This window comes from Neophocaena asiaeorientalis, unplaced genomic scaffold (genome assembly GCF_003031525.2).
Source record: "Neophocaena asiaeorientalis asiaeorientalis breed wild unplaced genomic scaffold, Neophocaena_asiaeorientalis_V1.1 scaffold121, whole genome shotgun sequence".
In the NCBI taxonomy this organism is placed as follows: domain Eukaryota; kingdom Metazoa; phylum Chordata; class Mammalia; order Artiodactyla; family Phocoenidae; genus Neophocaena; species Neophocaena asiaeorientalis.
The window spans coordinates 618,990-633,194 of NW_020172142.1; the positions used below are offsets into that span (position 1 = coordinate 618,990).

At 42.4% G+C, this 14,205-nt stretch overlaps 1 protein-coding gene across 1 annotated transcript in view; it reads left to right on the top strand.

Annotated features, from left to right (window-relative positions):
* Positions 1-13,107, top strand: part of ENTPD3 (ectonucleoside triphosphate diphosphohydrolase 3) — a 34,291-nt gene extending 21,184 nt beyond the window's left edge. The window contains exons 6-11 of the mRNA XM_024754111.1: positions 1,021-1,180; positions 2,110-2,343; positions 7,214-7,486; positions 7,683-7,793; positions 8,779-8,916; positions 11,775-13,107. Of these exons, the coding sequence (XP_024609879.1) occupies positions 1,021-1,180; positions 2,110-2,343; positions 7,214-7,486; positions 7,683-7,793; positions 8,779-8,916; positions 11,775-12,011 (1,153 nt within the window). The 3' untranslated portion in view covers positions 12,012-13,107. The remainder of the gene's footprint in view (positions 1-1,020; positions 1,181-2,109; positions 2,344-7,213; positions 7,487-7,682; positions 7,794-8,778; positions 8,917-11,774) is intronic.
* The last annotated feature ends 1,098 nt before the right edge of the window (positions 13,108-14,205 follow it).

Below are 14,205 nucleotides of genomic sequence, written 5' to 3' on the forward strand. Positions count from 1 at the left end.
TCAAAGGCTCTGTAATTTATAGCCCATGACAAAAACCATGGAATACAAAAGTTTGCCAGTTGGGGAAAAAGTGGATGTCGCATTTGAATAAATTAAATATTAATGCCTCCTTGTGAAACTTTCTGATGGTGATCCATTTCTTCTGAGGAACTAGTTGATACTTTAATTGCTAGAAAAGTCAAATATTAAAAAAACAATAATTTGAGAATCTCTGGGATGGGAATTAATAAAACTAGGAAAATTCTTAATTATTTTCCAAGCAGTGATAATTTGCTACTGAACTGGAATGGACTTCTGCTTGTGGCATTTCTCTTTCTTCTTCTTCAAGCCAAGAGTGAGCCAGTGCCCCTGGCTTTCTTAACCCACTGATGAAAGGAAAAAGAGTCTCCCAAGTGAGATTTCTTTCATAAAATGGCAGCAGATGAATGATATTATTACTCTACATCATGGGTGATATGAACACTATGCTACCACTCCTCCATGGGTCAGCACACTAATGAATTTCAATTCAATGACAGCCATGATGGCCATCATATCCCCTCATGATTAAGCCCTCCCAAAGAGCAAAGCTGGGACAGCTGAAAACTCATCCCTCTTCCTTTCCCCCTCCCGCCTAAGCTCCCCTTCCTTCTGGCCTGATGAGGGCTTCTTTATATGGTGCCCCAAGAGATTACTTATGCCACTCCTATGCCTTCACCGATCTCCTTTCCTCTGCTGATCTGAGACAGAGCAATGGTGACTGAGTAGGAAGCTCTTTTCATTAGCTGGTTGCTAGAGAGAGGGATAGGAACAGGTAGGGGAGGAGAGAACAAGTGGTATTTTTACTGGTAGCTATTTTCCTGCTTGGCAGTTTGACAGGTAACAAGTGCATCCTGCCTTGCCTGGGAGGCTTCAACTTGTACAGGGGGTTGCCATGCCTTATATACATCTGGAAAACTGTCCCTGCCTGAAGTGGGTGGAGGGGTTATTTTAAGATCGTTGTCTGGGCACTCAGCCTTTTGTGTTCTGTGCCTTGCATAGGTTGCAAAACGAAACAGCAGCTAATGAAGTCCTTGCGAGCATCCAAAACTACTTCAAGTCTCAGCCCTTTGATTTTAGGGATGCTCAAATCATTTCTGGGCAAGAGGAAGGGATTTATGGATGGATTACAGCCAACTATTTAATGGGAAATTTCCTGGAGGTGTGTGAAAACAAATGCATGGTTTTTAATCTTGCTGTTTATCCTGTCCCCTGTGGTTGGTAACTTAAGCAGAGGTACATACCAACAGGGCCACCTGTCCTGCATTGCTTCTATCATGTAATGAATTAGGGAAACATCTATGATACAACAGCTAAGAAAAGACATGTATAGCTAGGACAAAGCCGTGGATCCTAAACAGGACCAAATGCATGGGAAAGGGGGAATATCATCATTTTACTAGCTAATAAGAAATTAGAGGCAGGGAAGGATCTAAATCTAGCAGTGGGCTATGAGTCTTTTGAAGGACACCTGGAAAATGACCCTTCCAAGAAGCCCCACAGCCATCTGGAATTTACAGAGCCCTCAGGCAGCTTTCTTCCCAACTCATTCTGTGTCCTCAGGTCTCCTCACATTCCAGTCTCCATACTCCCTGCTCCTTTGGTGCAGAGGACACCATATGATGTTCAGCCTAAGACCTATTTTCTTCCCCCTTGAATACATTTTTAATTAAATTAAATTAAATTAGTTAATATTTTGGAAAATTCACATAAAAATCCACATTTCTAGCTTCTCCTGCCCCCCTCACTCCCCAAAAGTTGGAGGAGCTGGTCACGGCAGACTCACATTCCTGCGTGGCAACAACCAACTGGAACAGAGTATAGCTCATGCATTCCCCAGTTTGCCCCAGGCCCCACCATTCCCTACTGTCTACACCTCATTCCCTATTGTCTACTCACTCATTTATGTTGCCTGTACAGTCCCTGTAAGCATTTGAGTTCACCACCCCTGAAATAAAGGAGAGATCTGGCCCTGAATGCTTCCTATGTCATATTTCTTAGCAATAAGAGATGGGTCTTGGGTGAAGAACCCTAGCCAATCAGAGATGGTACCTTTGGTCTTTTTTCTTGTTTCCTTTTCCTACTATGTAGAAGAGCCTGTGGCATATGTGGGTGCATCCGAATGGAAAGGAGACCACAGGTGCCCTGGATTTAGGCGGTGCCTCCACCCAAATATCCTTCACGGTAGAAGAGAACGTGGGGCTGAACACCAGTGACATCGTGAAGGTGTCCCTGTATGGCTATGAGTACACACTCTACACGCATAGCTTCCAGTGTTATGGCCGGAATGAGGCTGAGAAGAGGTTTCTGGCAATTCTTCTTCAGGTACCTGAGCCAGGGGGCAATGGGTATTCCCTCGGGGGTCTTAGCTGAGAGGAAGATGCCTTGCCTTCTGGGGTCTGTCCTTTCCACTCCAATTAGAAGATGGAGGGAAACAGCAGCATTTTCCTGTTTACTTGTGGGCGTCCAAGCTCTCTCTCTCTCTCTCTCTCTCTCTCGTGTTGATCATTTCCAGTGTATCTGAGTCAGAAGTCCAGGGAAATTCCAGAGCTCCAGATGTTTTATAAATGATTCAGGACTTGGGATCCCTTTATGGACACAAGCTGTTTTAAACCAGTAGCTAAATTAACCTGAGAATGTTGAGACTCCCCTGAGTGCAGCCAAAATAATAAAAGTGATCATATGGGAAATGCTTGCTGACAGGGGAGAGGGCAGAACCCTCCCCAGGCTCAGGCTTCTTTTACATGAGCCTATATTAGGCAGATTTCATGCCCTTTATATGTTGGGGTCTTAGAGCAGCCGAATTCCATCACATCAGTCACTAATTCATATGGTAAATGTTCCATGGCACAGATGGCTACTTCAGGCATCAACTAGAAGGCTGTCACTAATATGAACTTGACATTAGTACTGTATGTGTCAGCAAGGGCACTAGCACCATGGATGTGACCTGAGATCCCAAACTCCAGTGCTAAGGGGACATCAATCTCAGCCATGGCTGAGAAGGGAAGATGAAGATGAAGGGAACACGAAGGGAAGGAGGCTTGATCACCTAAAGGGGCATGGGGCCAACCGGAGGCCACAGATCCTGGCTTCTGATGGGGCCCAGGGGAAGGAGACAAGAGCTGGGTCAGCCTATGAACATAGTGGACACAGCATCAGTAGCTTAAGCCCCACCACTGCAACCTACTTTGGTCATTGAAGAAGGAAGCAGTATTCCCCAGCCATTAGCCTGTAGAAAATTGGGCTGGTTTACAAAAGTGTCATCAGCAGAAGTCACATCTTCAGATCCCCATATTTACTGAGTAACCATGCAAGGTAGGTGGTGAGAATTCACCCTCCAGGTCTGGCCCTCTTCCCAAAACTTCTCTTTCAGCCTCACAGGAAAGGCTGGAGCCCCACTACACATGCATGCCACATGTATTGTTGGGAGAGCCTGAGCATTCCTGGGAAGGACAGAGCGGGGACCCTGCAGGCAGCCCTGAGCTACACTTCCATGGCTCAGAAGACTCAGTGCCCACTCCAGACCCTCATATCCACCCTACACTCAGCCAAACCAAACCCCACATGGAGCTTAACCAACCCTCGTTAACTGGGGCTCCTCTTTTCTCTCTCTCCTTTTATTTTTAGCAATACTTATTGTCCCTTCCTCCAGCTCTGGCTCTGGTGGGGGTGGAGGGTGGAGCAGGGGCTCCTCCAAACTTTAGACAGGAAAAGGGAAGCAGGTGAAATCACCCTTCTTCCAGAATGAGTGGAGGTTTGAGAAGCTAACCTCTTAAATTTGACTGACACTGAGGAAGAGTGTGTGTGTGTGTGTGTGTGTCGTTATGCACACACTCCTACAATGTTTATTAAAGAATGTCTATGTACCCAACAGTCTACAGTAGAGAAGTGAATACTCCACCTGGATGAGGTCTCATTTGGGTTTGAGAATGCAGGTCTCAAGGTGTGAGCCCAGGACTGGGGGCAGAGGTGGGAGACCCCAGCCCCTCACTACAGATAGTCAGGTCACAGGGACAGGGTGTGTCTACAACTTGCCTGATAACATCTGGATGCCTGAGAGGGTGGCTCTGCCCTGTAAGCCTTCTGACTCAGGTGAGGGGAAGAATCCAGGTGTGATGAGGATCACCCACAAATGCATGTCCCGATTTGCCTGACCAATACTTTCATGTCCCAAAGATGTGCTGCCAAGCCCCAACTTAGAAGGTTCCCAAAGATTACTGCATCATGAACTGGCTGAGTAAATGCCACCAGTCCAGGACTCATTTCCCGGTCTGTAATATAAGGGGCTACAGAGTGTGGTGAGAGTGACACCTAGATATATACTTTGCAAATTATTTTCTTAAAAAGGAGTCTCCAGTCACCCCAGGGCTCAAGTCTCACTCTGAGAGCATGTTAGACATTAGGGACATGAATTCACTTTCTCTTCCTCTTTAAATAAGACGTAAGTATTACTTAAAGTAACACTTAAAGTAATACTTGAGTATTTATTTATTTTTGGCTGTGTTGAGTCTTCATTGCTGCATGCTGGATTTCTCTAGCTGTGGCGAGCGGGGGCAACTCTTCGTTATGGTGCGTGGGCTTCTCACTGAAGTGGCCTCTCTTTGTTGTGGAGCATGGGCTCTAGGCACGCGGGCTTCAGTAGTTGTGGCACGAGGGCTCAGTAGTTGTGGCTCGCGGGCTCTAGAGCTCAGACTCAGTACTTGTGATGGGATTGTCCCGGACCGGGGCACGAACCCGCGTCCCCTGCATCGGCAGGCGGACTCTCAACTACTGCGCCACCAGGGAACCCTGGCAGGTGGATTCTTAACCACTGCGCCACCAGGGAAGTCCTCTTCTGTTTTTAAAGTAACACATGTTCAGTGAAAAAAAATTAGAAAATACAGACATAAAAAATATAAATAATAAACAAACAAAACCTGGAATTAGCCACCATCAACACAGTATTGCATTTTCTTCCAGTTTTTTTTTTCATGCAGGAATATGTATAGTATTTACAAATTTGGCTTCATATGGTTTACATATAATTTTATATCCAGCTTTTTTTTAACCTAACAATATATTGTGAGCAGTTTCCTGTGTTGTTAAACATCTTTTGAAATTAATACTTTTATAGGTGCATAATATTCCAAATACCATTATTTAAAAAGAAAAACTATATTGGTCATTTTATTATAAAAGAAAGTACATGACCCTTTCATGCCAGTGCCCTGAAAACACTAAATTCAGGGAAGATTTATTGAATGTTGAGGGCCTAAGCAACTTGGCACACTGGCAAATTATATTTAAGGAATGCCATAACAAATAATTCACACTCCAAAAAGAGAAGTGAAATAATCTTTACTGAGCTTCTTCTGCCAGAAATAATTTATATTATCTTGCTTCTTCTCCAAGCCAAGCCAGAAATGATTTAATTATTTAAAAAGTATAAGGCAGATTTGGAGGGAGAAACTAAATAATCATTTGGTTGATTTGATTTTTTTCTTTTAATGAATATTTCAGCCATAGGGTGACCATGGCATGATACGTTACAAATTAGACATAAGACCTTTTGAACACCATAGATTTTTTCACACCATTAAGGCAGAAGGGGGCCTGTTTGCTGCCTCCACAGAGTCATATGAAGATCTTTCTGCAGAACACTCATGTCAGTTATACTGGATGAGTGTTGGACTTCTGTAGGATTCTGTGTAGAATCCTACCACTGCCTTTTGTTAAATGATTACATTATTTTGATATGTACCTCAGTTTCCTCAGCAGTAAAATGAAAGAGTTGGGCTAAGTGTTTTCTGGGTCAAGATTTTACTGTAGGGGTAAAATATGCCTTAGTAGCTTTGAAATTAGAGTTTGAATCCAATTTCTTGGAAAAGAGAGTCCATAAATAGAACCAAACACATTTTGGAATTCAGCATTTGATAAAGGGAACATTTTTGACCATAGATAAAAATTGGATAATCATCTGGAAAAAGTAAAATCAAATCCCAATCTTAATACCAAATTAATTACAAATGGATCGAAGATTTCTATGTAATGCGATATTTATTACAGCATTGTTTTGTAAAGGCAAATGACTGGAAACTACCTAAGTTTTCCTCTAGAGGGGACTCCCTAAATAAATTATAGTTTATTTGTACAGTAGAGTGCTATGCAGCTACTAAAAACCCACTCTTACACTTACAATGAAAGGAAAATCTCAAAGATATATTTTTAAGTAAGAAAAGCAAGGGGCAGAACAGTGTGTATACAGTACTGCCATTTATGATTTTAAAATTTTAGGGACTTCCCTGGTGGTGCAGTGGATAAGAATCCCCCTGCCAATACAGGGGACATGGGTTCGAGCCCTGGTCCGGGAAGATCCCACATGCCACAGAACAACTAAGCCCATGAGGCACAACTACTGAGCCTGAGCTCTAGAGCCCGCGAGCCACAACTACTGAGCCCTTGTGCCACAACTACTGAAGCCCGCGTGCCTAGAGCCCGTGCTCAGCAACAAGAGTGAAGTCACCGCAATAAGAAGCCCACGCACCACAACGAAGAGTAGCCCCCACTCGCCACAACTAGAGAAAGCCCGCACGCAGCAACGAAGATCCAATGCAGCCAAAAATAAATAAATAACTCTATTAAAAACAAAATTTTTTTTTTAATTTTTAAATTTTAAAAAGAAAGAGAGGAGAAAAGAAAATATATTTGCACATGCATACAAGAAGTATACACAGAATCTCTGGTAGAATACACAAAACTGGCAATAGTGGTTACTTCCAGGGAGGGAATAAGGGTGGGGAAAGTGGATGGGAGGGAGCCTTAATTTTCATAATATATTTATTTGTACCTTTTGAATTATTTTTTTAGGTGGATAGATAACATTCTCTTCAAAATGGTCAATGAATCTAAACATATCTTGTTTTCTCATCAAAATGGAGTTCATAAAACCTGCTTCACAGGGCTGTGGTAAGGGCTGGAGCAGACAGTGTAAGCAAGAGCCTAGTGTTGTGCCGGGTGCAGGGTGATCATCCCCCCACCCTGACTTGAGTTATCTAGACAACCTGGGAGTTCCCTTCTACATTGACGCAGAATGGCCTTTTTTCCGTTTCTCTCTCGGCATTGGTGGGGGACAACAGTAAGGATTTGCACTGAGGATTTGTACTTGGGCCTCCACAAAACAGTGATATCTAACACCTCACTCTTGTACCTACAGAATTATACCACTGAAACCACATTTGCCAACCCCTGTTACCCTCGGAATTACAACACCACCTTCACTGAGGCACATGTGTTTGGCAGCCTGTGTACAGAGGACCTGAGACCTGAAAGTTATGATCCCAACAACATCATCACTTTTGAAGGAACCGGGGACCCATCACTGTGTAGGGAAAAGGTGGCTTCCCTATTTAACTTCAGTGCTTGCCATGACCGAGAAGTCTGTTCCTTCAATGGCGTATATCAGCCAAAAGTTAAAGGGTCATTTCTGGTAAGGGCAAAACTATGGAAAGATTCCTTTTTTCCCCATTGAATATTTCTTTCTCACCTTTCTGTTTTTCCTCTGCTGAGCTGTTTCCCACTTTCTTATTCAGTACCCTGAAACCTCCATATTATATCCCATTCTGAAACCTCCATATTATATCCCATTCTGAGAACTTATTTCCTTCTGCACGACTTCCTTACAGGCTTTTGCAGGATTCTACTACACAGCCAGTGCTTTCAACCTTTCGGGTAGCTTTTCCCTGCACACCTTCAACTCAAGCACCTGGAATTTCTGCTCACAGAATTGGGGTAAGGTCAGTATTTAAAGAGAAAGGATCCATATTGGTACGAAACAGTACAGCAGAGTAGATTCCATTTGTGTGCATGTGTGTGTATATTCTGAATTTGACTTTTATGCTGTCCTCCTTTCACCATATCCATAAGATGGGGATAGTAAGGGACCCCAGCTCATAGCTGCATTGTGAATTAATGTTCTAACCATGGGCACAATGGTTATAACAGTGTTTGGCATGTCATAAGCACTCTATAAACTTAGATTGTTCTTCTGTGATGTTGTATAGGGATTTGGTGGGGGGGGAACATAGGAGATATGGTGTATATGTACAATGGAATATCACTCAGCCATAAAGAATAATGAAAGTTTGCCATTTGCAACAACATGAGTGGACCTGGAGGGTATTATGCTTAGTGAAATAAGTCAGACGGAGGAAGACAAATACTGTACGTTATCACGTATATGTGGAATAACATAAAAAATAAATAAAACAAATGAACATAAAACAGGGACATTTTTATCATTGTATTATTTTATAGTAATTTTAATTATTAAATTCTGGGTGATAAGATTCTTTAAAATATGACAGCTGACCTAAGCTGTTCTGAAATGGTTTTTTTTTTTTTTTTTGGCTGCGTTGGGTCTTCATTGCTGCGTGCGGGCTTTCTCTAGTTGCAGCGAGTGGGGGCTACTCTTCGTTGCGGTGTGCAGGCTTCTCATTGCAGTGGCTTCTCTTGTTGTGGAGCATGGGCTCTAGGCATGTGGGCTTCAGTAACTGTGGCGCACGGACTCAGTAGTTGTGGCTTACGGGCTATAGAGCGCAGGCTCAATAGTTGTGGCACACAGGCTTAGTTGCTCCATGGCATGTGGAATCTTCCCGGACCAGGGCTCGAACCCGTGACCCCTGCATTGGCAGGCAGATTCTTAACCACTGCGCCACCAGGGAAGTCCCTGAAATGTGTGTTTTAAAACCTGCCTCCTCCCTGTTTTGAACCTGCCTTCAGCTCCCACTGCTGCTCCCCCGGTTTGATGAGGAGTACGCTCGCTCCTACTGCTTCTCAGCCCATTTTATCTACCACTTGCTTGTAAATGGATACAAATTCACCGAGAACACCTGGCCCCAAATACATTTTAAAAAAGAGGTAAGTCAAAGCACAAACTGTTTCCTCCTCTTTCTCTCAAAATAGATGCTTGTGTGTATGTGCGTGAACGAAATGTAGAAGGTAAGTGGGACTTGGGGTTTAACTTGCTAAATGGAGCCAATGAGACTTGATCCCTGGTGAGCTTATGAGAAAAGATGATGGAGAATTCAGAGGAAGTGGTCATCAGAAACCTTCCACATGAGTTAAGGATTGGATGCCAAGAACCGTGGACTCTGAGCTCCGTGGCGGCAGCACTTGTTTTTCATATTCCTAGCATTCAGCACAGGGCTGAGAACATGGAAGGTGCTTAGTAAATGTTGTTGAGTGAATACATAAATATGTTAAGGAACAGAGACTTTTCATCCTGACAAGAAGCTTCAAATGTAACAATTTTGTTAAGAGAATAATAACTAATTGCTCTCCATTCTACACAAATGTCAGAGTAAGATCTATGCTTCAGAGAATAGGGATTAAATAAGCAGCATTAAATAAGAATTTGATCTTAGAATGAGTCTGAGGTCACTGTATTCACTCTCAAGTGTCTAGAATGGTCCAGTGCTGGAATGACAGCTCTTACCAGGTGACTATTTGGTGAGGGGCCTCTGTACCTTGCTTTCATGACGCAGCCTTGCTGATATTTTCATCCAGCACTCTGTTCCCCAGATTCTGGGAGGGTCTTCTCATTTCAGGAAGAGCAGATGTAAAGCCTGAAGTATGTCTGGAGTCAGTCTGTTCAATGTTAGCTTCGGCAATAATTAGATTAAAGCAAGCAATATCCAGCATTAGGCCTGTGACTGTTTACTTTTACATAGATAAAACTGAGTCATCTATAAAAATTAAGGATGTCTGGAGATGTTTAAGGACTGTTGGTGGCATGTACTCTCCAAGCTTTGTTTCTAATTAATCTAATTACCAGGAAAATAAATTATGAGAATGGGGAATGATTTTCCATTAAATACCAATTTGGGGGGATACAGAATTCTAGGTTTCAAGTTCCTTTCCTTTATTTATAAAGAATTTAATACTCAGTCAAATTAGTATTCAAATATGAGGGTATAAATAGACTTCAGAAGATTTGCCATGCAAAGATTTACATCCAAAATATTTTTGGAGGAAATGATCAAATAAGAAATAAATCCAGATGTATAAAAATATAGGAAGTAAGAATAAATGATGTTGTGGCTTAAAATTTATATTAAAAACGAAAAAAGAAAACTAACACCAAAGAAAAGTAAAAGAGAAGAATCCATTTATAACAATTCAGAATTCTAGTATAGCTAATATCCAATGTGATGGGGGTATGGTTGAGGGTCATAGGGTACAGGGACATAAGAGTGGCCTGAAATGCTCATCTTGTAAAGTGGAACATATTTATATCATTTTTAAGGCAATAAATGAAAAAAATAAACATAGGGAAGTAGCACTTATTGAAAATTTAAAACTAAGGTATTAGAAAGCAGTCCAAATATATCAATAATCACAATAATCATAAATGGACTAAACCTACCAGTTAAAAGGCTCTGTCAGATTGGATTTTTTTAAATGAAGTATATGTTGTTTATAAGAGAAACCATCTTTAAGGACATGGAACATTTTTTGGGTTTTTAAAAAATTTTATTGAAGTATAGTTGATTTACAATGTTGTGTTAATTTCTGCTATACAGCAAAATGATTGTTATACATATATATATTCTCTTTCGTATTTGTTTCCATTATGGTTTATCACAGGATATTGGATATAGTTCCCTGTGCTATACAGTAGGACCTTGTTGTTCATCCATCCTATATATAATAGTTTTCATCTGCTAATCCCAAACTCCCAATCCATCCTTCCCCCACCTCCCTCTCCCTTGGCAACCACAAATCTCTTCTCTATGTCTGTGAGTCTGTTTCTCTTTTGTTCATTTTCAAAGGACATGGAAAGTTTGAAGGTTAAAAAAAATTTTTTTAACTATCAGGCAAATACTACACAAAAGAAAACTGGTGTAGCTTTTTAATATCTGACAAAATAGTCTAAGATAAAGAGCATCATTTGAGATAGAGAGGATAGAAGATTGCAAATTTGAAACATTTATACATCTAATAAAATAGCTGAAAAACATGTAAACAAAAATTGATGGAACTACCAGATGAAACTGATGAAGTCTGCTTCCCACTTAAACTGACCTTCTTTTCTTTTTTTTTTATGTTTTTTTTTGGGGGGGTATTTATTTGGCTGCACCAGGTCTTAATTGAGGCACGCAGGACCTTCATTGCTGTGTGCGGGATCTTAGTTGCAGTGTGTGGGATCTTTAGTTGCGACATGTGGGATCTTTTTTTGGTTTTGGCACGTGGGATCTTTTTTTTAGTTGCGGCACGCGGGCTCTTAGTTGCGGCATGAAGGATCCAGTCCCCTGACCAGGGATTGAACCCGGGCCGCCTGCATTCAGTGTGGAGCCTTAATCACTGGACCACCAGGGAAGTCCCCTGACCATCTTTTCTTAGAAACTGGTCCTGGGTTCAGTAAAACATGCATCACCTTCTTTCTTTAGCTATAGACACTTCTGTACCCGATGACAGAGAAACTTTCACTGTTATTAACTGTGCCCTCTTCACGCTTGGCTGTGACGAGGCCATGAGGATTAGTTCTTCTGGCTGTTTCCTCTGCAGTGTGGGAGATTGGGCCCTCGAGCCTTTGTGGTCACAGTGACCTGGGTTCTAGCCCAGTCTCTGCAGTGTCTGAAATTAAGCAAGTCCTTTGACCTCCTTAGGCCACAGTTTCCTGGTGGTCTCAGGAGGGTGACCATGGTGTGCCCTGGGGATATAATCAGTGCCTCAAGCCCAGCCCTGAGAACTGAGCCGTCTCCTCTACTCCACAGGTGGGGAACAGCAGCATAGCCTGGTCTCTTGGCTACATGCTCAGCCTGACCAACCAGATCCCAGCCGAGAGCCCCCTGATTCGCCTGCCCATCAAGTCGTCTGCCTTTATGGGCACCCTCACCTTCTTCACAGCAGTGGCCTTGCTGTGTCTGACATATCTTGTGTACCTGTGTGTGTCATCCAGGAACCAGAGGCGCTCCCAGCATGCCTTGGACAACACAGTGGACTCTGAGTGAGCCTCACAATGTGGCTCCTGGAGCCTGAGGGCTGCCCATAACCAGCCTGGGGGGCACCAAACAATGCAAGCAAAATGTCCATCTTCAGGAAACACAGCTAAAGTCCAATGCCTGTGTGCCTCTCAGATACTGATTTATGCCAAAGCACCTCTTGGGGAGTCTCCCAACTGTTCTGTGTACATTGCTCCTCCAGAGACCCCACCACCCACTAGCTGACCTATTGGGGAACAGAGGAGAGACAGGCCATGAAGGTCAGGCTCTTTCATCCAAGTGCCCCAGAGGAAGAGTAAGTTGAGAATATGACAGTTTAATGTTGAAGAATATGCCAGTTTAACGTTGAAGAATTGACCTCAGGGCTCAGTTTGCATTTTCCCTCCTTCAAAAATGCTGTATTTCTCGCAGCAGGTTTGGAAGCTGGCAGGTGTCTAGTAAGCATCTGGCCCCGTCAGATATCTCATTTTATGGCTTCCTCTCATTGGTCCTTAACTAAGACTTTCCTTAACAACCCCCAAAACATTGAGCTCCCTCAGAGTGGGAGAACATTGTATCTGGGGGAAAAGCCTCCTTTACCCCAAGGACAGTGGCCCCAGCCAAGCTTCTCTCATGTAGGCAGAACCTGAAGGACAGAGACACGCACAACGTCTACCAGAAAACAACAAGTCGTTCCTGAAGTGGGATTCCCACTCAGGGCTCTGCTTGTTAGATCGCCACCTTTGTGTGTATCATCCTCCTTGCCTCCCCTCCCCATTGCTGTGTCCCCCTGTAAAACATTTATTCCTAGCAAGGCTATCATGTTCCAGATCATTCTGCCTTTGCTAGGCTTTTGCTTATGGTTGGCTTTCCATCGTTAGCACCATATGCATTTCACCCACCATTCCGACAGGTGCACCTGATGTTGTCACAAGACATCCTCTTCTATGATTTGCTTACCAATTATCAGTACTTTCCTAGATGGTAGGCCTCTGCATAGTAGCCACAGTTCTTGACTTTGGGAAAAGAAAAGGAAGCTGCGGGGACATTTAACTCCAAAGTGGGATGGGAAAGACTCTAGCAAGTCCAATGGCTACAAATTAAAAATAAACATTCTTTCAGATTATAGTTTGTTTGCTGAATACAGAATAAATGACTCTTATTTTATTGTGACTTGCAGTGTGTATGTTTGTTACCTTGCATATGGTACTCTTTCTCCTAAGGACCCAAGGTGGCATTTATGAAAGGAAGCTTTAAAAACTAAAAAAAATTTCTTAAGGAAACGTTCCTAGTGCATTAAGAAAGTCATGCATTAATATCACCTTTATTCCAGAGAGTTCAAAGTGCTTCACTTTAATAAATCTTTGTTTCCTTGAAATAACTGAGTCAAACATTTCTTTACTTTTTTTGACATTGCAAAGCTTCTGTGAGGCTACAACCTGCCACTCATATCTTGATTCCCACCCAAAATGGCTGCTCCCATCCCAAAGTGCACCTTTGTTCACACAGTTCTTCCTACCTAGACTGTGGGTCATCCTCCCACCCATCCAAATAATCATATTTCTAAAGGCCCAATCCTAGCTCTACTTCTTCCACAAAGCATTCCTTGCACACAAATGTGCATGCGCACACACACACACACACACACAATGATCTATCTCTTGGACTACTTTTAAAAAACTAACTACATAAATTCTTATATTGTTGTTTATCTTTGTGTGTGCATATATCTTATTCTAAAATACACAGTAGGCTACATAAGGGCAATTCATCACTCACACATTCATTCAACAGATATTTAAGAAATACCTACTATGGGCCTGACACCTTGCCAAGTGTGATCTCAGATTTGGATAAGTGCTATGACTGTATTATATACTCAACATATTTGTTGATTGATGGTTCCATAAATGACTGAGGGGTGGGCAGTAAGCTCTAGAGATATCAGATAAAATAGCATCCAAGTTACCAAGAGTTTGCAAATAAAAAGATATGTCTGTGCAGGAAAGAAGGTCAAAGCTCCATGAAGACGAGTTGTAGTCAACATTTCTAGCCAATTTGGGAATTTGGAATGAACTGATGAAGTATTTTGAGTTTTCTGACATACACCAAAGAATTCTTTTCAGACAGACCATCTCTAGATCTGCAGGCTAAGTAATGTATCTGGCACTACTGTGGTAGGCAAAAGTCTAAGTAACACCCTCTGGTGTTACTCCTGAGATTA